Genomic DNA, 24,827 nt, shown 5'->3' with positions numbered 1-24,827 from the left:
GCAACAATAACTCTGCACTCAATGTCAGCAAAGACCAAGGAATTGATCGTGGACCAGGAAGGGAAAGTTCGGAGGACACAGCAGTCCTCTTTGAGGTGTCAGTGGTGGAAAAGTTACTGGGTGTCTTGTGCCCAACACATTGACACAACCACACCCACAGCCTTACTTCAGCAGGGGCTTCAGGAGACTTGGCAAGTCACCAAACACAGCTGAAAATGTCTACGGATGTATGGTGGAGAGCCACCTGTCTGGCTATATCATGACCTGGTACGGAAACTCCAGTTCACAGGATCACACCAGGCTGCAGAGTTTTGTACACTCAGCCAGCTCCATCAAAAGCACAACCCTCTCCACCATCGACGACTTCTTCACGATACAGTGCGTCACGAAGAATTCTCACAATGCCCTCTTCTCATTATCCCAGTACAGGAGTCTGAAGACTCACACTTAATATTTTAGGTACCATTTCTTTCCCTCCACCATCAGTTTTCTGGACATCCCATAAACCCATGAACCCTTGTTTTGCACTAATTATCTTTGTAAATAATAGTACATTTTAAACACAGGAAATTCTGCAAGTGCTGGAAATCCAAAGCAACGCGCACAAAATGCTGGAGGAACTCAGCAGATCAGGCAGCATCCATGGAAATGAATAAACAGTCGACGTTTCAGACTGAGACCCTTCTTGAGGACTGGGAAGGAAGGAGGGAGACACCAGAATGAAAAGGTGAGGGGAGGGAAAGGAGGATAGCAGGAAAGTGATGGGTGAAGCCAGGCGGGTGGAGAAAAGTAAAGGGCTGGTGAAGAAGGAATCTGATAGGAGAGAAGGATGACCATAGGAGAATGGGAAAGAGGAGGGGACCCAGGGGGAAGTGATAGGCAGGTGAGAAGAGGCAAGACGCCAGAGTGGGGAATAGAAGAGGGGGAAAGGGGGGGAAAATTTTTTTTAACTACAAGGAGAAATCAATGTTCATGCCATCGGGTTGCAGGTTACGCAGATGGAATGAATACAAAGTGTTGCTCCCCCACGCTGAGGGAGACCTCATCTTGGCACACGAGGAGGCCAAGGACCGACGTGTCGAAACAGGAATGGGAACTGGAATTAAAATGCTTGGCCACTGGGAAGTAACTTCTATTGTCTTGCGCTGAACTCCTGTCACAAAACAACAGCTCTCACGTCAGGTGGTTTTGATGTAACTTGGCAGACATCTTTCAAATTCAGCACAAAAGTCTTGTGTAAGCTGAACCGTTTCCAAAATTCTAACACGTACTTAACCATATAACAAATATAAACATTCCACTGAACTAATTTTCTGAAATAATTGAACTTTGAGGAAGCACCACCCGAAAGGCAGAGTGGGAACCCTATCTGACTGGACTTGATACGCTGTCTTCTGCAGTCTGGTTGAACGCTAAGGCAGTCTTTCATTGATGCTGTGATGGTATTACTCTGTAGATTTATCAAGTTTGCCTGGCTATGGTGTAGTGGCATCTGCACCGGACTTCGAGGCGAATGGTCCCGGGTTCGAATCCGGCCAGCTGCTGACACCGGATGCACCATAAGACGCGAAGAGGAACTAACTAACCACAAAACAATGAAAGTCAGGGTCTTAATATGGTGACACATATGTACTTTGATAATAAATTTATTTTGAGCTTTATATGCTTTCTAAAGTTGAAATAGTTTTAAATCCAAGGCTAACCAATGCCCGCTTGTTAATACCCAGCAAGGTTGCAATGATGTACAGATTAAATTTTAAGCCAATCCATTCATCTAACTTTCAACACCAGCGATCTCCGATCAATTCGGAAAGATGAGGGTATATTTTAAAAAGCAGGAGGAAATAATGTCAGAGATCCTTAAAAACAAATTTCCATTCAGCCCAAGAATATTTCCAGGAATGAAAGGGTTAATGTACAAGGAATGTTTGATGGCTCTGGGCCTGTACTCACTGGCGTTTAGAAGAATGGTGGGGGAGGCTCACTGAAACCCATAGAATATTGAAAATATAGAGTAGATGTGGAGAGGATGTTTCCTATAGTGGCGGAGTCTAGGATCAGAGGGCACAGCTTCAGAGTGGGATGTCCATTTAGAACAGAGATGAGGAGGAATTTCTTTAGACAGAGAGTGCTGAATCTGTGGAATTCATTGTCACAGACGTCTGTGGAGGTCAAGTCATTGGGTATATTTAAAGAGGAGGTTGATAGGTTCTTGATTAGTAAGAGTGTCAAAGGTTACTGGGGGGGAGGAGAAAGAGGCAGGAGAATGACATTGAGAGGGATGATAAACCGGCCACAATGGGATAGCAGAGCAGACTCGATGGGACGAGTGGCCTAATTCTGCTCCTACAGTCGTAGGACCATATCTGCACATAGATTTCATGCCTGGATTCCACAAATGCTGGGCCACCTGCTGCTTTCCTACTTCGTGTTATTTCTGCAAAGAATGCTCTCAAAATGCTAAGCTCTGCACAGTCATCGCTCTGCTGCAAACAGGCAAACCATGATTGTCCTCTAAACCACCGCAGGCTACGGGACCTGGTATCTTGCCAACTGCTGTCTCAAATGATGAAGAACTCTCTAGTTTCCTGTGCCTGGATGACTTACTGATGACAAGTCTGAGTCTTATGAAAATGAAAATATTGTGAATGGAGGTGATCGAATGAAATTCAACTCAAAATTTTGGTCATCAGCCAGAAACACCAGCTACCAAAAGGTTGATCTATAATGAAATCAGCCGGGTGTCCTCCAAGGCAGCTGACTTGACAAATGGCACAGGTATGTGTCACTTACTGGGCCACTTTATTAGGTACAGAAGTGGAATCCAGTGTGGTCTCCTACTGCCGTAGCCCATCCACTTCAATGTTCAATGTGTTGTGCATTCAGAGGTGCTCTTCTGCACACCACTGTCGTAACGTGCAGTTATCTGAGTTACAGTCACCTTCTTGTCAGCTTGGGCCACACTGTCCATTCTCCTCTGACCTCTCTCATTAACAAGGTCTTTTCACCCCCAGATGTTCCCCCCCTCCCCGCCGACCAACGTCTGTAAACTCTGCCGTTGTGTGTGAAAATCCCAGGAGCTCTGCAGTGTCTGAGATACTCAAACCACCCCATCTGGCACCAACAATCATCCCATGGTCAAAGTCACTTAGATCACATTTCTTCTCCATTCTGAGAGTCTACATTCTATTGTCTGAACACGAACCAAACCTCCAGACCAAGTCTGCATGCTTTTCTGCACTGAGTTGCTGCCACATGATTGGCTGATTAGATATTCACATTAATTGACGTGTACCTAATAAAGAGTCCACAGAGTGCAATAGATCTTTTTTTTTTCAGATTCAGATTTATTTATCACAGATGCAGTCTTAGGCGCATATATCTAACTAGGGTCTCTATTGTGGACTGAGAGTGGGAAGGGGTCAGGGAGAGGCGAATCATAGAAACATAGAAAACCTACAGTGCAATACAGGCCCTTCGGCCCACAATGCTGTGCCGAGCATGTCCTTACCTTAGAAATTACCTAGGGTTACCCATAGCCCTCTTTTTTTCTAAGCTCCATGTATCATGGTTGGGAAAAGGGGAAGGGAGCGGGGAGGGAGTGGGAAACACTTGAGAGACATTCTGCAATGATCAAATGACTTGGTGTCTCAGAGCTGGGTGTGTCTGCACCCACACCAAGCCCCACCCCTGGCACCCCTTCTCTGCCATCTGTCCCACACCCCTTCCACGGCACTCCGTCCCCCTCCATTCCAAACATTCTTTGCTCCCACCAGGTTTATAAACTCGCTCTCTGCTTCAAGTTGAGAAATACAGCACTGTGCAAAAGCCCTAGCTACATACATGTGCCTGAGATGTTTACACGGTACTGCAGGTAGGTACATTCAGTGAAATGCATCGTTTGCGTTAGCAACCCAAGGGTGTGCTGGGGGCAGCCCGCAAGAGCTGCCACACATTCCGGTGTGAGACAGCATGCCCACCATGTTCTGCATTTTTAGTTCGCTCAGCATATAAATGACAAGGAACCAAAGAAAATGACAGAATTGTTTTTCAATAACCATGGAATCTACCAGAACAGTGACCTACATCAATCTGACAATAAACAGAAGTTCGGTGCAGCAGTTCTGAAAGCAGCAGGGAGTGGAACGAGCAAAAAAGGGTAGGTGGTGTTAAAAGGGCTGACAGCACGGCAGAGAAAGGTGTTAAATTACCACATGGAAAGAGTGCAATGCCAGAACGGTGAGAGGAACTTGCAGGAATGACAGCAAACTCTCTGCCTGCTGTTCAGCAAATCAAACGCCTGTGGTGTGCAGTCAGTCATAGTACACGACAGCACAGAAACAGGCTCTTTGGCCTAGTCCCATTGACTTGTATCCAGACCAGAGCCCTCTGTACCCCTCCAAATTTCCCTTAAATGCTGAAATCGAACCCACATCTGCTGGCAACTCATTCCACACTCCCAACCTTCTCTGAATGAATAAGTTCCCCCTCATTTTCTCCTTAAACATTTCACCTTTCACCCTTAACCCATGACCTCTAGTTGTAGACCCACCCAACCTCCTTGGAAAAAAGCCTGCTTTCATTTACCCTCTCTATACCCCTCATGATTTTATATACCTCTATCAAACCTCCATTCACTCTCCTACACTCTAGGAAATAAAGTCCTAAGGGAAAAAAAAGCCAATGACTTTCAACTGTTCTTACAGTTGGATAGCAAGATATCACTGATGTGTATTTCAGGAAAAAAAACTTTCCAAATAATAAGTGATTAAAAAAGTAGAAATTCAAGGTACAAACACTATATGGAATTTACTAAATCCTGACCAATTTATTATGATTTATATGTAAATAATTGAATTAAAGTATATTTCAAAGGTTTTGTTTCAGCCTGTAGCACGAATGCACCTTAACTATAGACGCATTCACCTTCATTACTTGCTAATGACAGATTTTTGCTGCTTCCCTGCCTTTGTTGCCTAATTCTCACGGGTACAATTTCTGTGTCCTCAAACCTCAGCAGTAAGAATTGGTGAAAGGGAATCACAAGCTATCCAAAACACTGACTCTAGATTTAGGAGCACGTCGATCCCAGTTCACCTTCCTATTGCCTGCACGGCCCCGATTGCTGCTTTCTTCCTCCTAACAGCACAGGTGCCAACAGATCACTGTTCAGATAGTCACAGGAGCAATTCCATTCACAGACAAATTTGTGGTCAGACTCTGATCTACACCATACTCAAGGCAAGATACTATCTAGGTGGATTCCGTTGTTAAGCCCTTTAGTATTGCTGTATCCTATTTGCATTTATGCAAAATCTTCATTGCCTAAAAGCCCAGGGAGAAGGCCTCTACTGCTGGCACCATGCCCAGTGTGGAAAACTGGTGGAAAATATTTCCTCGGCCATTAACAACAGTAAGCACCTCCGCCGACCCGCAGAGCTTTACAGCCTTTGTCAACGCGGGTGACCAACCACATCCTCAGCCCAGATAACCTGCAGGCTTGCTCACCACGACGTCTGACTGGCAACTGAAAGTCGATCTTGGCAAGCAATTAAAGTTCCCTGACTCCATCGCATCATCATCCCTGAGGCCTGACATGGTCATTCTGTCAGAAACCTCAAAGCAGGTGGTCATGGTAGGGCCGGCAGTTCCTTGGGGAGACTGGATTGAGGAGGCTCTTGAACACCAGGAGCTGGTGAAGCAGCGCCAGAGAGAGGGGTGGAGGGCACGATGCCAGCCTATAGAGGTGGGGTTTAGCGGTTTTGCTGGCTGCACGCCCTAAAGAGCCTACTCTCTCCTCGGCATTATGGGAGCTGCAAAGAAAAGAGCCATCAGGACCGTCATGGAGACTGCTGAGCGAGCCTCCAGATGGCTATGGATCAAGAGGTGTGACCTGCAGACCAATGCTGCTAGGATACAAGCCAAGGGCTGATCAACCCTGGCTGGGTTACCTGGGTGTGAGTATCTGGTTTTGAAAGGCTGACACACCCCAGTGACCCCAGGTTACATCACTGATGATGTGTCCCAGCACATCCTAGGATGTATCTCAGCATCACGTCAGGAGCAAATCCATGCAAAGACGGACGTGTGGTTTGACTCTCTGATCTATCGCAGACTGAGGGAAAGCTACTGGATTCCAAGACAACTGCAAGGTGGATTCCTTTGTTTTTGTACTGCTGTAGCCTTAATTCTTTATTGCGATTTATAATTCAGTTTATAACAACCCTCTGAGAATCCGTTAACTGTTGGTTCAAGTCCCATTCCAGGAACTTGGACATTTATTACCTAGCGATACAGCATGGTATATAGGCCCTTCAGGCTCTTCGAGCCATGCTAGCCCAGCAACCCTGGTTAACCCTAACCTAGTCATGGGACGATTTTCCAATGACAAGTTAACCTACCTGATAGGTCTTTGGACTGTGGAGGGAAACTGGAGCACCCAGGGAAAACCCTCTCATTCCAAGGGGAGGAAACTCCTTACAGAACGGTGCAGGAATTGAACTCCGAAACGCCCCGAGCTGTAATAGCGTCACGCTAACGGTTATGCTACAGTGGTGCCGCCCCACCCCCCACCCCCCATTGTCAGTGGTCTCTACAGAAGGCACTGCCTCCGGATTCCACCAGTCATACCATGACATCTTTTCACAGCTACCACTGGAAGGAGGTACAGCGGTCTTTAAGTCCCGTACCACCAGGTTCAAGAACAGCTACTTCCCTTCATTCATTTGGTTCTTGAGCCAATCAGCACAATCCTCATCACTACAGCTTAGCAACATTCTTCTCCTCTGCCTATCTATCTCTGCCCCCTGGGTCCCCTCCTCCTTCCATTTCTCCTATGGTCCCCTCTTCTCTCCCTTCAGATTCCTCCTTCTCCAGCCCTTGACCTTTCTCACCCGCCTGGCTTCACACCTCACCTCCTTCTCCTCTCCCCATGTTCTTATTCTGGCACCTCCCCCCTTCCTTCCCAGTCCTGGAGAAGGGTCTAGCCCCGAAACATCGATTGTTTACACATTCTCCTTGATGCTGCCCGACTTGCTGAGTTCCTCCAGCACTTTGTGTGTGTTGCATTGTCAACACTTCGACCTAAAATGAACTGTTTTATTTTGTTCTAATTGTGTAGTTTCTTGCAACAACTTATTTATGTCTTTTTCTTGTTTGAATGCTGCTTATATGTTGCAGTGTGCCCCAGATTTTGCTTCAAATAAGCTTGCCACTGCACCTGTGAATATGTACTTGGGCTTACAGCAATAAACTTGACCTTGGCTTTAAAAGAATTGTGCTGGCATGCCATTGTAGTGCTGAAGAACCACTGGAATTTAAGAGGTGCCAAGTTCTGGACCTGTTTCCTGTTTTCCAAAGTGTGCGTACGAGATGTCAGCACACTACTTCAGAGAAGAACAACAATTTATCCCCGTCCTGACAAATGCAAAATAACTCAGTCAAAATCTTTAAAACAGATAATCTGCTCATTTACATGGTACTCTCTGGGCAATCTTGTTAAACGCAGGTTATCAACAGTCAATGCATTCCATAAGGCAAGTCTGGCCTCATATTTTGAATATCTAAATCATGGGTAGGGAGAATGGCAAAGACAAGCAAAAAGCGTGGGGGTGGGAAGGAGGGAGATGGAGGGAGTGAGAAAGGGGGGATGGGAGGTGGGAAGGAGGGAGATAGAGGGAGTGAGAAAGGGGGGATGGGAGGTGGGAAGGAGGGAGATAGAGGGAGTGAGAAAGGGGGGATGGGACGTGGGAAGGAGGGAGATGGAGGGAGTGAGAAAGGGGGGATGGGAGGTGTGAAGGAGGGAGATGGAGGGAGTGAGAAAGGGGGGATGGGACGTGGGAAGGAGGGAGATGGAGGGAGTGAGAAAGGGGGGATGGGAGGTGGGAAGGAGGGAGATGGAGGGAGTGAGAAAGGGGGGATGGGAGGTGGAAGTGGGAAGGAGGAAGATAGAGGGAGTGAGAAAGGGGGGATGAGAGATGGGAGGTGGGAAGGAGGGAGACAGGGAGTGAGAAAGGGGGGATAAGGTATGGGGGTGGCAAGGTGCAATGAGAAATGGGAGTGGGAAGGAGGGAGAGAGAAAGGGGGGATGAGAGATGGGAGTGGGAAGGAGGGAGATAGAGAGAGAGGAAAGGGGATGAGAGATGGGAGTGGGAAGGAGGGAGAGAGAAAGGGGGATGAGAGATGGGAGTGGGAAGGAGGGATATAGAGAGAGAAAGGAGAGGACAAGAGTTGAGGGTAGGAAGGAGAGATGACAGATGGGAGAGAAAAAGGGGAGCTGAGAGATGGGGTTGGGAAGGAGGGAGATGGCGAGAGAAAGGGGGATGAGAGATGAGGGTAGGAAGGTGGAATGAGAGATGGTGGGAAGGAGGAAGATAGGGAGAGAGACAGGGAGGATAAGAGATGGGGGTGGGAAGGAGGGAGATAGAAGGAGTGAGAAAGGGGGCGAGAAAAATGGGATAGGATGGATGGAGATAAAGGGAGCTGGAAAGGGGATGAAAGATGGTGACAAGGAGGGAGATAGAGGGGCTGAGACCAAACGAAGGGGGAAGACACCAGAATAAAAAGGCGGGGGGAGGGGAAAGAAGCTGGCTGAAAGGTGATAGGTGAACTATAGTCAGCTACAAATGGACACATTCAGAGAGGCCAAATGTAAAACCATTTATTCACTGAACCAGGTGTTCCAGGGTTAAAAACCTTAAGGCTCTAGAAATGATCCAAGTAGTGCTGTTAGATTATAAAAGGAACTGGCAAAATTGATTCAAAGTTAGAACAATTCAAACTTCAAGAAGTTAGTACGGAAAAGGTTAAGAGAAAGGAAGAATGCAACTGGTTACTGATTGGCCTGTAAAGCAGGCTGTATAAACGGTCAAGGGACTCCAATGTCCTCACAGAAACAGAACCACTGAGAGCACAGAGATGGACTGATATGCGCAAAACCGCCTTTTTCTCCTACTTCTAAAAAACAGTGTTAACATGAACCATTCACACATGAAAGGTACAACACCCAAGAGAATTTAGTGCTTTGCCAGGAAATGACGGTGGCATTTTGTGATCATGTGCTATTTACAAGATAAGGATTTTCTGATGTTTAGTGTAGATCTTTCATAATGAAGGTTTCGGGGAAAAAAAAACGTTCCAAAAGATCTATCTAACGTGCAACTGGACTAACACAAATCTTAAACATGAAAAAGACCGCGTCTTCAGCTTTGCCAAACAGGTTAATACCTCTTTGAAAAACACTTGTCGCAGTGACTTGCTTTTTCTTATAAAAAGGTAGTAAAAATTGCCCATTTTGAGCTTGGACAATTCTTGATTTACCAGAGAGTTATAATGATTGTTGCCGAGCTTTCACAATAGGGTGGTGTATCCAATTCACAGCTCTGCACTTTGGAATATTCACTTGACTTATTCTCCGATTTCAGTAGATCAAAGGTGGCAGAAATATATTTTGATAACGTTTACTATCTGGCATGATACCTGCTGAAAAGGGCTGGACCAAGTTCCTATTGGGTAACAACTCAGTACACGACAGTTATGAATAATCCTAGACCTCCAAGAGGACCACAACCATCACCAAAGTGCTGGAGGAACTCAGCAGGTCAGGCAGAATCTATGGAAATTAATAAACAATCGATGTTTCAGGCTGACATCCTTCTTCAGTGGTTAGGAGGCTTGCGTGCCTCAGTGACCTGGAGAACTATGTTGGCTGGAGTCAGGGCTTTATGCTTTAGCTATTGGTCGGGTCACCCATGCCAAACAGGTCAAAGGGTAGAGGCCAGACTAAGAGTGGGCCACCAGTCCTTCCGGTTTGGGGGTTCAGTCCTAACTATCCTGACTGGTCAAACAAAATTGTTACAGAAACAGCAATGAAGAACCCTTCTACTTCTGCATGTGACAGTGTGAGTCTCAACCCAGGACCTGCATGGCTGACAGTCGTGAAAACTGAGAGGAAGCTACTGACAGGATGAAGGAAGCCCAGAACACGGAACACTGGCAGAGACGAAGGACCTTCATTGCTGCCCGTTACACCGCTAGGAAGAAAGATTAATCCTCGAAATTCATTTGTTTATTGAGATACCCGGTTCCAGCCTAATCACCGGACAATTTACAACAACCAATTAACCTGCCAACCAGCAGGTCTTTGGGCTGAGAGGGGAACACAGATGAAACTCAACGCGGTCACGGGGAGAACATACAAACTCCTTACAGGCAGCGGCGGGATTTGAACTGGCGTCACTGGTACTGTAAAGCGTTGTGCTAACCACTACGCCACTCAGCCTAACAGAAGCTTATGATGGTCTTAGACTTTTCTGTACTATTTTTCTGGTCATTACTTTGCTGTGATCACCGGGTATGGGGGGGTTGGGTGGACATTTATTTACCAAAGGGCACGTCGGATTTCTATGTATCAGCGTAACAAGGTCTCAACACAGACGTGCTGGCGTTAGGTACCTGCAAGCATTCTCTCGTTCACTGCGATTGTAAGACATAGGAGCAGATTCAGGCCTTTCAGGACATTGTTTAGTTATTAAGATACAGTGCAGAATAAGCCTTTGAACCGCGCTCTGCCCCCAGTTCAACCCTACCCTAATCACGGGGCAATTTACAATGACCAATTAACCTACCAACGGGTACGCCCGGAGGAAACCCACGCGATCACGGGTGGGGACGGGAACCTACCTTGCCGACAGCGGCGTTATATATATAATTATTATGGCAACACAAGGCAATCAGGCCAACGCACCAATTATCTTAAGTTTTCGAATTCCCTTATTAGTTTGATCAGATTTTTGAACGGCGCTAATAATTAACCGGAGCACAAAAAAAAGTGCTGGAACGCGGCTAGGCGTCCGTCTACATTGAACGGTAATTAGAATCGAACCTTCTTCGCCGAATCTGAAGATGTCAAGGTTGTCTGACTGTCGGTCACCTGTGGTTTTCTGTCGGGCTCCGTCACCTCTGCATGGATGCTCTCGGTACTGGAGATGGACACTTCCTGCTTCTGTTTTCCTCTCGACTTTCCATGAAACATGCCATGGAAAGAAATCCTCCTTCTCTTTGCAGGACACTTGGGATTGGGGGGTGCGTTCGCCGGGGAGCGGGGAGGATGGGACCGCATTGTTCGTTCGGAACGCGTTCTCCTGGGTCCGCTACGCAGCTCCGGTCACCATGGGCAGTGCGGGGCAGCCGGTACGGCTAGATGCAGAGAGTACCTCCGGGAAGCTCCCCCCTGTCTATCTCGTTCAGCAGTTCCTGCATCTGGAGTCAGTCTTCTCTCTCTCCCTAGTCGAGGCTGCAACATAAAACAGAGGGGGGTGAGCGAGTTGGTTTTCACTCAGGTTCACCAGTTGTGTCATCACACAATCTTGACAGAGCATGCTCAAAGCGCCTCACCTACCGCTCCTAACCCCGAGTGAGCGGCGTGTGGGTCGGGAAGTGCGTCATGGTCAATAATTTGTTCATTTCGGGCTCCCTTCTGCACCCTGTGTTGACGGCTGACAAACGCGGCACAGTGAGACAGCAGCCTGCGTTTGATCGAGTGATATTTAACGCCCAGCCAGCCAGCCCACTTGTGTTTGGGAAAAAGATCTCGTTTACAGTTTCAAGGGTTTCGGCGTCGCACAGATGTTTGACTTTCATTTTGGCTTGTTGGTCGGTGAATCATTTTAACCCTTGTGCAACCGCAGTAACCGGGAAGGACACACTGAGTGGTAAAATCTGCGGAACTCTGCCTTTAGGATTTGTTTAAATACACTTTTCGTTGTGGGGATTATATTGCTGCTGTGCGCTCATCTTAGAAAAATAACAATACATTATTTTACATAAACCCAGTGGATTCCGGGCTAACTGGGACACATAGGGATCAGTACATTTTGGCCCAATTAAGCGGTTGCCCATCAGCTAAGTTTCATGGCAATTAAAAAAAAGTATTAAAAAAAGGCAAACTATCATTTAACTAGGGACCAAATTATGAATTTAAATGAAATACATTATAAATGAGAACACTACCAATATTACTACAGTATTATAAATTTGTCAGAATGGTGGTTGCGACGCGTCTAGTCTGGTGGGGTAGTGGGTAGTTAGTGCTTGTCGCTCTCACTTTCAGCTTCCACCGCCGGCTCGCAGTCTTGTGGAAAGGAGAGCTGAATGTGAAGTCTCTCCCTACCAGTACACAGCCTCTCCAACAGCAAGCCTCACGTAGTGCCTCCTCTCTGGTGACACACGGAAACTGAACTCCTTTCGGACTCGGGCCGAACTACAGAGAATGGGGAGGAGGTCTGGCCCTTGCACACGGAGCACACAGGCCCACCGGTGTGTGGACACACCCTGCTGGTGCTGAACCAGATCCCCAGCTATGGACAAATGACCCCACTGCCTTGTGGGCAGCCTCGGGAGGGACAAAGCCCAGGCAGCTAATCTGGAGTGGCGCCCCTAAGGCGGCTGGACGTCACTGAACATCCTCCCGGCCCCTCCCGAAGCCGAGCTGCTGCCAAACGTTTTGCTTCATAATCTTTCCTTTGGACTACACTGGTGAGGCCGAGAGGGGGACTGGGCATCTCAGGATCTCCATACCTTCCACCCAGGCTTGTGATGATGATCAGCACCACCCATTGTCCTCCGAGACAGACGGATGCCAACCATTACAAAATTGTGTATTAATCCCTAATAGCTATTGACAGAAGAATTCATCGCAGCTGTGTCCTTTCTGTTGACTGGAAATGAACAAAATCAGTGCAGACCCCTAGTACCGATAACAGGCTGCCTCCGTTACCTCCTTGCATAAAGTCAAAAAAGACAATGATCAAAAATCACTTTTTTTTTGAATCAGCGTCTGTCGGCCCAAATTGATAACCTAAAAAGCACACCTAACCGATGCTGTTTAAAAACTAAAACAACAGGAATTCTGCAGATGCTGGAAATTCAAGCAACACACATCCGTTAGACATTATGAAGCAAACAGTTTCTAAACAGGCAACACACATCAAAGTTGCTGGTGAACGCAGCAGGCCAGGCAGCATCTGTAGGAAGAGGTGCAGTCGACGTTTCAGGCCGAGACCCTTCGTCAGGACTAGACTTCCTACAGATGCTGCCTGGCCTGCTGCGTTCACCAGCAACTTTGATGTGTGTTGCCTGTTTAGAAACTGTTTGCTTCATAATGTCTAACGGCTGTTTCTGGCATCTCCAAGCCTGAATACTTGAAACCGCAGTGAACAAAACAGTTCTGAATTGTCTTACCTGCCTTTTGAACACAAACACACTCATCTGGCACTACTTTGAAAACTGTTTCGCTCTCAGCAAGGTGTAGCGTCTGACGGCGACAGCCTCCTGTCCCAATTAAAGCAGCACCGTGCAGCAAATAAAAGTTTTCGTTCTTTGCCCCGAATAAATGGCTGCCCCGATTAGCCGATGGCCCAGCCGACGGGAATTCACAGGCTTCTCCACACCGGCTTCCTCAGAAATTACTCATCCTTTCCTTCACTTGTTTGCCCCAGCCGAGTGCGACTGGCGGCCCGTCAAAGATTAGAACTCAGCACAGAGTTCCAGTCCGTGTCAGTAAAACACTGAAAACTTTATTTCTTTGTACAAGTGCTTAAACATTTAATATTTTAGAGAATATTTTAAAAATACTGATTTCCCAGAAGGGCATCGAACCAACTAGTGGTGAATGAGAAACTGAATTAAAGTGTCCTAGGCCACTTGTGTGGGGCCGAGGAGTATACGTGCACATTCCCCCCACAAACTCGCACAATGAAGTGGCTTGTCATATCCGGACTAACCAATTGCCAGAGTGCATTTTCTCACTGCACCGCTTATGAAGAGGACGTGGGTTTTCTTTGCAACCCACCACATGTTGAGACCATGACCTCTGCTGATGTCATTTAAGGGAGGGAGGGAAATGAGACGGTGAGTATTGTACGTCCTGAGGCTACAGCACAGTCATCCTGTGGTGAGGAAAGATTGGGTCTGCTTAAGTTGGCTATTAATACAGCAAATTGCTTTAATATGATTTAAATTCAACCCTTTGTGAACCTCCAGGCAAAGGACAAACAGAAAGTGACCAGAACAGGCAGCAGCACCAACAGATAAAACGATAGTTCGAATAGGAAAGGCCGATGTGCCCTGGCTCAGAGGTCGACAGTCGTTCCTTTCCGCCCCTCGTGGCGCATCAGGCGGTAACCTTGCTGCTTCTCAACACAGCACGGACGGAAAGCGTGCGAGGCGCCGGCCGGATTCAAACCCAGGGCCGCTCGCCCCGAAGTCTGGTGCAGGTGCCACGACACCGCCAGCCAGCTTTCCAAGATTGATAACAAGGGGAAACAGATCAGAATCAGAATCGGAATTAACATCACTGGCGTATGTCATGATTTTTTTTTGTTTTGCTACAGCAGTACATTGCAATACATAATAATAAAGTTCATGGCTTTTGACCCTGATTTTTCTTGGCAAATTGCCATTGCCTTCTCCTGGGCAATGTCTTTACAAGATAGATGACCCCAGCCATTATCAGTACCCTTCAGAGATTGTCTGCCTGGCGTCAGTGGTCGCATAACCAGGATTTGTGATCTGCACCATCTGCTCGAACGACCATCCACCACCTGCTCCCATGGCTTCAGATGACCCTGATCGGGGGGTTAAGCAGGTGCTACACCTTGCCCAAGGGCAACCTGCAAGCTAACGGAGGAAAGGAGCACCTTACCCCTCCTTTGGTAGAAATGTATCTCCACCACCCCCCACCCATATAAAATTGAAAATTATATGTATATATACACACACGCACATAAAGAAATTTGAGATAAGTAGTGCAAAGAGAGAGTGGTTTGTATTGTCCAGGTGATCTAAGGCTGTGTGAAGAGACTTTGAGATCACCTGGACAATACAAACACCTATGTCAGGAAGCCGTTCGTTGACGATAGCTCAGTGTTTAACACCATCATTCCCACAATCCAGACCGATAAGTTACAGGATCTGGGCCTCTGTACCTCCCTCTGTAATTGGATCCTCGAGTTCCTGACCAGAAGACCACAATCCGTGTGGATTGGTGATAATATCTCCTCCCCGCTGACCTCAGGGGTGTGTGCTTAGCCCACTGCTCTGCTCCCTATGAATGGTGTTGTGGTAACAACCTTGCACTCAATGTCAGGAAAGCAAAAGAGCTGATTGTACACTTCCAGAGGGTAAAACGAGGGAACACAAACCAATCCTCATAGAGGGATCAGAAGTGGAGAGAGTGAGCAATTTCAAACTCTTGGGTGTCAAGATCTCTGAGGATCTAACCTGGTCCCAACATATCAATGCAGCTATAAAGCAGGCAAGACAGCAACTATAGGAGTTTGAACAGATTTGGTTTGTCAGCTAAAACATTGGAAAACTTCTGTAGGTGTACCGTAAACAGCGTTTTGACTGGCTGCATCACTGTCTGGTACGGGGGGATTACTACGCAGGATCAAAAGAGGCTACAGAAAGTTGTAAAGTTAGTCAGCTCCATCTCAAAATCAGAATCAGGTTTATTATCACCAGCATGTGTCATGAAATTTGTTAACTTAGCAGCAGCAGTTCAAAGCAATACATAATCTAGCAGAGAAAATAAATAAATAAATAAATAAATAAAGTGCAGTATACGTACATTGAATAGATTAAAAATCATGCAAAAACAAATAGTATATATTAAAAAAGTGAGGTAGTGTTCACAGGTTCAATGTCTGTTTAGGAATCGGATGGCAGAGGGGAAGAAGCTGTTCCTGAATCGCTGAGTGTGTGCCTTCAGGCTTCTGTACCTCCTACTGATGGTAACAGTGAGAAAAGGGCATGCCCTGGGTGCTGGAGGTCCTAAATAATAGACGCTGCCTTTCTAAAATACCACTCCCTGAAGATGTCCTGGATACTTTGTAGGCCAGTACCCAAGATGGAGCTGACTAGATTTACAACCTTCCACAGCTTCTTTCGGTCCTGTGCAGTAGCCCCTCCATGCCAGACAGTGATGCAGCCTGTCAGAATGCTCTCCATGGTACAACTATAGAAGTTTTTGAGTGTATTTGTTGACATGCCAAATCTCTTCAAACTCCTAATAAAGTATAGTCGCTGTCTTGCCTTCTTTATAACTACATCGATATGTTGGAACCAGGTTAGATCCTCAGAGATTTTGACACCCGGGAACTTGAAGCTGCTCAGTCTCTCCACTTCTGATCCCTCTATGAGGATTGGTATGTGTTCCTTTGTCTTACCCTTCCTGAAGTCCACAATCAGTTCTTACGTCTTACTGACATTGAGTGCCAGGTTGTTGCTGCGACACTACTCCCACTAGTTGACATATCTCACTCCTGTACGCCTCCTCGTCTCCACCTGAGATTCGACCAACAATGGTTGTATCGTCAGCAAATTTTAGATGGTATTTGAGCTATGCCTAGCCATGCAGTCATGGGTATTGAGATAGTAGAGCCCTAAAACACCTTGAGCTTTAGAAATACCAACAAAAGCTGCATAGATATCATTCCTGGGAGAGGAAGGATCTTCAGCTCGAAGACAAGAAGCTGTGAGGTGAAAGTGGAATCCACAGGGGGCAATCAACCTTCTATTGGCCAAGGACAGAGGAGTCCAGCGAGGTGCTATCAATGGCCTATGCCCCTGTAGGGGTGATGGACTTAAGAAGAAGAGCACAGGTTAGCATACAAATGTATCAAATCGTGAACGCTTATCACTGCACTGAAGTTTTAATTAAATGAAGCAACATCTCCAAGTACAAGATGAATTATTTCACCTCCAGGGTGATAAAATAGTGGATTTCATAATTTGATAATGGTCTTTTATAGCAGTTTATTATATACATTTTGAAACTTGCCAAGGTTCAAAGTTTGAAGTATGTTTATTATCAAACTATCTATGCAGTATACAAACTGCATACTATAGTAGCTCGAGTGTGATCTCTGTCCAACACAGGTTAAGTAAGCCTCAGATAGAAATCAGCAGTTGATAATAAAATTGATAAAAGGTGTTGCTTATTTCTGATGTTGCGCCTTTAGAAGTCACAGCTGATTTGTTCCTTGACCCCAAAGAAGCACTTTGATTTTATAAACCCTAATATCTTTATATTCATCAATGTATGTTTTGCGATTTCTTTTGGTACAAAGTCCCAGATTACCACTCCGCCTGTGAGGAAGCGATTTCTGACACCACATTTATCTTCAATTTTTCCAACATTTTAAAATTTACTCTAATTCCTCTTTAATCATTCAAAACTTCAATCAGACCACCTCTTAATCTTTCAATTCAAGCTTCATGTACATAACCTTTCTGCTATGGTCTTTTCCAATAAATTTGTGGTGCCTCCACTCAAACACATACATACTGAGATAAAGTGCCCAGAACCAAGTGCATTACTCAGAAGGGGAGTCTGACTAGAGTTTTACACCTACACCTTTAACGAATCTTCCAACGTTCATGCATAGCTCTTTTGAGATAAAGGCTAACATCACACTGTTCTTGTTATAAATTGCTTTACGTAGCAAAATCTGCACAAAATAATTTTTATTACAAATAAACTTTATTTTGATATAAAAATGTGCATAATATTAAGTCACATATTGATACAGGTGACTCCTAACCAACACCCCCAACAGTATTTTGACCTACCTATGTCTTCATACAACATTCATTCCAACCTCCTCCTTTCTCAAACCTACCACCCACACATACTTCAAATTAGATACTTAGAGGTTTATCTGTTGAAAGCCATTGCACTACATTTTGTTTCTACAGTTATTTCTTTAAAATTATTTACAATAAATTCATTTAAACTATTTGAATTCAAAGAAAATCTATACCTATATTTCTTTGCAGATGACATGCAATAGTCTACATTTTATTCGTTTTTACAATGAATACAAATCTATCATAACCATAGTTGCAAGCCACATGACATGGATCTGCCCCTCACTTTTTATTTTTGCAAAGGAATTAAGGGGAGGACAGCGTTACCTTTTTGTGAGCGCTTTGCATAGTTTGCACTTTGTATGAGAGCTGAGGTGTGGAGGTGTATAAATAGGCCAGGCTAATTAAAAAAAACACAGACACACGATTCTAGGCTTTTGCAAGAGCAAGCGACCTTCTACCTCCAATCAACGCACACAAAATGCTGGAGGAACTCAGCAGGTCAGGCAGCATCTATGGAAAAGAGTAAACAGTGGATATTTCAGGTCTCGGCCCAAAATATCAACTGTTTGCTCTGCTGCCTGGCCTGCTGAGTTCCTCCAGCATTTTGTGTGTGTTGCTCGGATTTCCAGCATCTGCAGACTTTCCTGTGTTTGGGATCGAAGCTTCTCTCCCCACACTTTCACACAGCGGAGAATTCCAGCATGTGGCCCTGTAATACATTCTACAAAAAGAGGTAGAGAGTGAAAATAGAAAGGGGTCAAACCTAAATCTTTGGGGCTTAGTCACTCTCTCCCTTCCTACCCAGGTACATTCAATGTTAACGATCAAAGAGGCCAGCTTTAACAAATCGCTTTCTGAGTGTATATTCAGGTACAGTACTGTGCAGAAGTCTTTGGCACATATATGCTGTGTAGTTAGGGTGCCTAAGACTTTTGCACAGTACTGTATTTGTCAACGTGCAGTGGAGAGCAAGTTCGTAACTCTGGCAGGAGCAAAGGATATTGGGAGTGGCGAGGGTGGAGCACTGCGGGAGGGGTGTGGGACCACTGCAGAGGAGGAGTGCCAGGACGCGGGGTGACACGGGTGCAGGCAAGGTCATTTGATTCTAAACAATTGATTTATTGATCATTACAGAATGTCCGAGCAACACACACAAAGTGCTGGAGGAACTCAGCAGGCCAGGCAGCATCTATGGAAAAAATTAGAGTCAACTTTTCGGCCCGAAACCCTTGTTCCTCCAGCGTTTTGTGTGTGTTGCTCGGACTTCCAGCATCTGCAGATTTTCACTTGTTTGTGATTACAGAATGTCTCTCTGGTGCTTCCTGCTCCCTCCCCTTTTCCCAACCTTGATTCCCTGCTCCCTGTGCCCCCTTCACGCTCTCAGTGCACAATAGAGACACATATCAGAATCAAGTTTACAGATAATAGCAGCTTGTGATTTATCTGTTTATTTGATTAAGTCCGGTTTAAAATTCAGAGTAACAAATTGCCTAGTAGGTTAAAATCATTCAGTATTTCAGAATCACAAACTTTACGCAGCAGTACAATGAAATACATGATAAACAATTACAGAGAATAGAACTGAATTGCAGTAAGTATATGTATGTCTATTAAATAGTTGAAATAAGTAATGTAAAAAAAAACAGAAATAAAAAGTAGTGAGGTGGTGTTCATGGGTTCAATGTCTATTCAGGAATCTGATGGCAGAGGGGAAGAAGCTGGTCCTGAATCACTGAGTGTGTGCCTTTAGGCTCCTGTACCTCTGGGGGTCCTTAACAATGAACACCGCCTTCCTAATGCACTGCTCCTTGAAGATGTCTTGGATACTACAGGAGCAAGTACCCATGATAGAGCTGACTAACTTTACAAGTTTCTGCAACTTACTTCAAACTTGTGCAGTAGCCCCCCCATCACCATACCAAACGGTGATGCAGCCAGTCAGAGTGCTCTCCACAGTACATTTGTAGAAGTTTTCAAGTGTTTTAGTTGACAATTCAAATCTCTCAAACTTCAAATGAAACTCCTCAAACCACTGTCTTGCCTTTTTTATGGCATCAATATGTTGGGACCAGGTAAGGTCCTCAGGATCTTGACACCCAGAAACTTGAAATTGCTCACTCTCTCCACTTCTGATCCCCCTATGAGGATTGGTATGTGTTCCCTTGTCTCACCCTTTCTGAAGTCCACAATCAGCTCTTTGGTCTTGCTGACATTTCTCTTAGATATTTAATAACCTCTAAACTGCAAATTAGTTTTGGAATTTCTGCAGACAACGCAAAGAAGATGGGAAACTCAAGGACGAATTTCTGACAAAAAAAAGAACTGTTTTGCCAATTGTTTTCAATCAGAGCACAATGTAAGTAATTGCTAGTCATTAACACAATTCTGTGGAATTCAGTGCCACTTATGGAGGCCAACTCACTGGGTATATTTAAGGTTGATAGATTCTTGATTAGTCAGGGCATAAAGGGATACAGGGAGAAGGCAGGAGATTGGGGCTGAGAGGCAAAATTGATCAGACATGACGAAATGGTGGAACAGACTAGATGGGCCAAATGGCCTTACTCTACCTCTATATCTTATGGTCTTATAATACATAATTTGGCATGAAAATGACTAAGGCTATCACAAATGCAGAATTTACCATGAGAAAGCTACACCATATTACTTTATCAAGTTCGCTCACATTCCACATCATTCCCCACCCAGGGGAACAACCTCTGCTCAGACTCATCTTCAAAGACTCAAAGTACATTTATTATTAAAGCATGTATGCAGTATACAACCCTGAGATTTGTCTTCTCCACAGACAGCCACGAAACAAAGAAACCATGGAACCCATTCAAAGAAAACTTCAAACATCCAACGCACAAACGAGAAAGAACGAATCACGCAAATGGTAAAAAAAGGGAGAAACACAGAAAATAAAACATCAGACCACAGAGTCATTGAAACAGTCTAGTTCAGTTCAGTTCAATTTAGCGTTGTGCTGTTCTTTGACTGAACCAATCTGCCTCGATCAAAGTCGCAATGAAAAAAGGAGTAACCGGAAACACATGAACTACAGAGCCTAATCCACCAATTGTGTCAATTAGACCTTGTCCAAGACCCAAGACCCAAGACTCTGGCAGCATTGAGCGAGAGGGTGAGAGAGAGAGACCGGTCAAAAGCAGGCACCTTCCTCCAGGAGCAGCCAGAGAGATCTACTGTGAATCTTGGATCTGCTGTGTAAGTACTTATTAAGAGAGATGTGTCTCATCTCCAGCTTTGCTTTCCCCCATACTAGGTGTGCATCAAAAGTAAACCAGAGTCTCCCCATGTTATGGAAATGTTGGTATTGCAAGCTGTCCCAACAGTTTACTGAAGCCAAGAAGAAACTGGTAATTCAGGTTTTGGATAAGCAAGCATGTTTAATTTAAACCTCCAATTTCAGATTTGTTTATTCATTACACGTACATCAAAACGGACAGTAATCTTTCACATTAGAAACCAACACAGCCTCCAGCGCCAACACAACACACCCACAGTGTTCAGCAGAACCACAAAAGCTCCTTTCCTCTCCCCCCAACACACACAGACAGGCAGACCTCCATCCAACCCCAGGACTCTGGGCAACCAGTGAAGCCATGCCCTCGCAGACATCGGGCCTCTTGACCTCCCCAGTGGACTTGCAGACTCACAGACCCAGGGGATCAGCTATCAGGCCTTGACATTCGTATTCACTGCCTTCATCTTCGACCTTCGATCTCCAGGATCCACCCAGTACTCGCCAACGACAGGACTCTGAACTCTGGATGTTGCCTTGTTGACCTAGGGTGACACCAATCCTGCTGCCTCCTGTCTGAACAGACCTCTGATCTTGGCCGTGCTGACCTTGGGTGTGACCTGGGGGGGCACGCAGACCTGGGGTATGACCTGGGAGGACTTCCCCACCTGGGGTGTGACCTGGGAGGACATGTCAACCTGGGGGGACTCACCGACCTGGGGTGTGACCATCCCTCATCCTTGCTGGTCTTCATCCTCATCACTTCCCAGCCTGACACCTGTCCATAGGAATTATTGGCCTTTGACCCATGGACTGGTCTAACATGGACAATGGTCTAACTCTTCCACATCCACACCCCTAAACGCTAACCTGACACCTAACTCCCCACTCTGTCCCGAAAGCCATCGTACGAACCTAATAAACCACGGTGTCAGAGCCGCGGCCGCGACGGAGACCGCAGCTCGCCGCCATCTTTACCCGCATAAGTGATTACAAGCGTTTCAGTTGTAATAAAATTAATGAACCTAGACAATAAATAATAAAATATTGTTTCTGTAAGTCACATTCAAATGCCTAACTCACGAACTGCCCAGGCCAACTGTTCGCTTCCTTGGCAAGTAATTAGAGCGGATGCATCACCTTTTCAGGAAAAATCCTTGAGGAGGACCACAACTTGCCGTAGAGTTTGGAGGCTTGCATTCCTCAATGACCCAGAGAGCTATGCCGACTGGGGTCAGGGCTTTATGCTTTTGCTCTTGGTAGGGTCACCCATGCCAAACAGGTCAGAGGGTAGAGGCCAGACTAAGAGTGGTCCACCAGTCCTCCAGGTTCAGGGGCTCAGCTCAGGGCTAACAACCAAGACTGGTCAAAACTAAAATGTTTCAGAAACAGCAATGGAGAATCCCTCCATACAGATGGAGGTGGAGGACGTTCATTGCTGCCCTAAATGACAAGAGGTGTAATGGGCAGTAAGTAATTTCCAGAAAGATAGCAATTCGTCTTGAGTCATCAATCTGCCGGTTAACATTGAGTTCCCTACAGTCTGTTGTCACGGTAACACAACCAGAGACTGCACTGCATTTTATTGCAGCTATTAAAATCTAGGCAGAGCACACTGTACACTGTCAAGTCATTGCGAGATGGGATGTGGTTTGCTACCCACTGTTTCCACAGGATTAGCTACAGTTTTCTCTCACATCCTTTGAAGCACTATTTACACTCATTGGAAGGGTGGCATTGAGGGGAAATCATTATATCTTCCCCTCACCGCTTCCAGTGATAGACCAGCATTGATGGGAGCTTAGGCACAAGTTCTTTGCTCAGCTCTTGCTGAGGGAGACAGCTATGGGTGAGCAAAGATCTTACCCACAGGATGTTCCGCTTTAGATCATGACACTGTTTTAGTCCACAAAGACGTCTGTCCTGACCGATAAATAGCCAATCTGATTCTGGTTTTGAATGGGTTAGTTGAACTCAGACATGGTAGTTTTAGGAGTGCTACGATCATCTTAATTATCACCTAGTCAGCAGGGATAAACCATACACGGTCCCTAATCCTGACCACGCTCCAGAGGTCCTGCTTGACCATTGCTCCGTGTGCCTGTAGTCTTGCTTAGTTTGAACCTAGCTGACCTGCCACCCTCATCATTATCATCATCATGTGCTGTGTCGTATGACGTGGCCGATCGTGATCTTTCCACGACCATGGTTGTACTTGGAAAATTGTTCTACAGAAGTGGTTTGCCATTGTCTTCTTCTGTGCAGTGTCTTTACAAGACGGGTGACCCCAGCCATCATCAATTCTCTTCAGACTTGTGATATGCACCAGCTGCTCGTACAACCATCCACCACCTGCTCCCATGGCTTCATGTGACCCAGATCAGGGGGCTAAGCGGGTGCTACACCTTGTCCAAGGGTGGCCTGCAGGCTAGCAGTGGGAAGGATGTCTTACACCCCCTTTGGTAGAGACGTATCTCAACTCCATCTCCCTACGTCCTCCTTAAATGTCCAAATGCTCCGAGCCCAGGAGATGACAGACCTACAGTAGTTTACAAGTCCACCCAAGGTTTCAATGTGGAAATTCACATCCTTGTTATCAAATCACTCTCTATTGCCACAGCATCCAACAATGCAGAGACATTGCGCTCTTCCAATCCTGCCCTCTTTGGCTCATCTCATGTAGGGGAGGACTTAACTTCCAGAATTCCCTCAGAATCAGGTTTAATATCACTTGCCTATGTCGTGAAGTTTGCTGTTTTGCAGCAACAGTACAATACATAATAATTTAAAAATATTAATTATAATAAGAAGTAATAAAAATTAAATTAAATTATAGTTTAAAAAGAGAGAGAGAAAAGGAAAAAATACTAAGGTTGTGTTCATGGGTTCACTGTCCATTCATAAATCTGTTGCGGAAGAGAAGAAGCTGTTCCTGAAACACTGAGTGTGTGTCTTTAGGCTCCTGTCCCTCCAGGAGCCTAAAGGTAAGTTGATGGAGAAGATCCTGAGAGGCAAGATTTATGAACATTTGGAGAGGTATATGATTAGGAACAGTCAGCATGGCTTTGTCAAAGTCAGGCCGTGCCTTATGAGCCTGATTGAATTTTTGGAGGATGTGACTAAACACATTGATGAAAGTAGAACAGTAGATGTAGTGTATATGGATTTCAGCAAGGCATTTGATAAAGTACCCATGCAAGGTTTATTGAGAAAGTAAGGAGGCATAGGATCCAAGGGGACATTGCTTTGTGGATCCAGAACTGGCTTGCACACAGAAGGCAAAGAGTGGTTGTAGACGAGTCATATTCTGCATGGAGGTCGGTCACCAGTGGTGTGCCTCAGGGATCTGTTCTGGGACCCCTTCTCTTTGTGGTTTTTATAAATGACCTGGATGAGGAAGTGGAGGGATGGGTTAGTAAGTTTGCTGATGACACAAAGGTTGGGGGTGTTGTGGATAGTGTGGAGGGCTCTCAGAGGTTACAGCTGGACATCAATAGGATGCAAAATTGGGCTGAGAAGTGACAGATGGAGTTCAACTCAGATAAGTGAGAGGTGGTTCATTTTGGTAGGTCAAATATGATGGCAGAATATAGTATTAATGGTAAGACTGTTGGCAGTGTGGAGGATCAGAGGGCTCTTGGGGTCCAAGTCCATAGGACACTCAAAGCTGCTGCGCAGGTTGACCGGTTAAGAAGACATACGGTGTATTGGACTTCATCAACTGTGCGATTGAGTTCAAGAGCCCAGAGGTAATGTTACAGCTTTATAGGACCCCGGTCAGACCCTTGGATAGGTACATGGAGCTTAGAAAATAAGAGGGCTATGGGTAGCCCTAGGTAATTTCTAAAGTAAGTACATGTTCGGCACAGCATTGTGGGCCGAAGGGCCTGTATTGTGCTGTCAATTTTCT

General features: G+C 45.7%; 1 protein-coding gene across 7 annotated transcripts in view; it reads right to left on the bottom strand.

Moving 5' to 3' along the window:
- rnf19b (ring finger protein 19B) overlaps nucleotides 1–24,827 on the bottom strand; it is a 158,106-nt gene that overhangs the window by 25,209 nt on the left and 108,070 nt on the right. For 2 of the 7 annotated variants that reach the window (XM_063034035.1, XM_063034032.1), the window contains exon 2: nucleotides 10,883–11,293. In XM_063034035.1, coding sequence (XP_062890105.1) covers nucleotides 10,883–11,119 — 237 coding nt within the window. In that variant the 5' untranslated portion in view covers nucleotides 11,120–11,293. Of the gene's footprint in view, nucleotides 1–10,882; nucleotides 11,374–11,394; nucleotides 11,536–24,827 lie in introns of those variants that run through there. The other 5 variants (XM_063034034.1, XM_063034033.1, XM_063034038.1 and 2 more) reach the window with 5 other exon arrangements.

The sequence above is a fragment of the Mobula hypostoma genome, chromosome 26 (assembly GCF_963921235.1).
Source record: "Mobula hypostoma chromosome 26, sMobHyp1.1, whole genome shotgun sequence".
In the NCBI taxonomy this organism is placed as follows: domain Eukaryota; kingdom Metazoa; phylum Chordata; class Chondrichthyes; order Myliobatiformes; family Myliobatidae; genus Mobula; species Mobula hypostoma.
The sequence above is the reverse complement of the archived record's forward strand: the minus strand, read 5'-3'. Positions and strand labels throughout refer to the sequence as shown.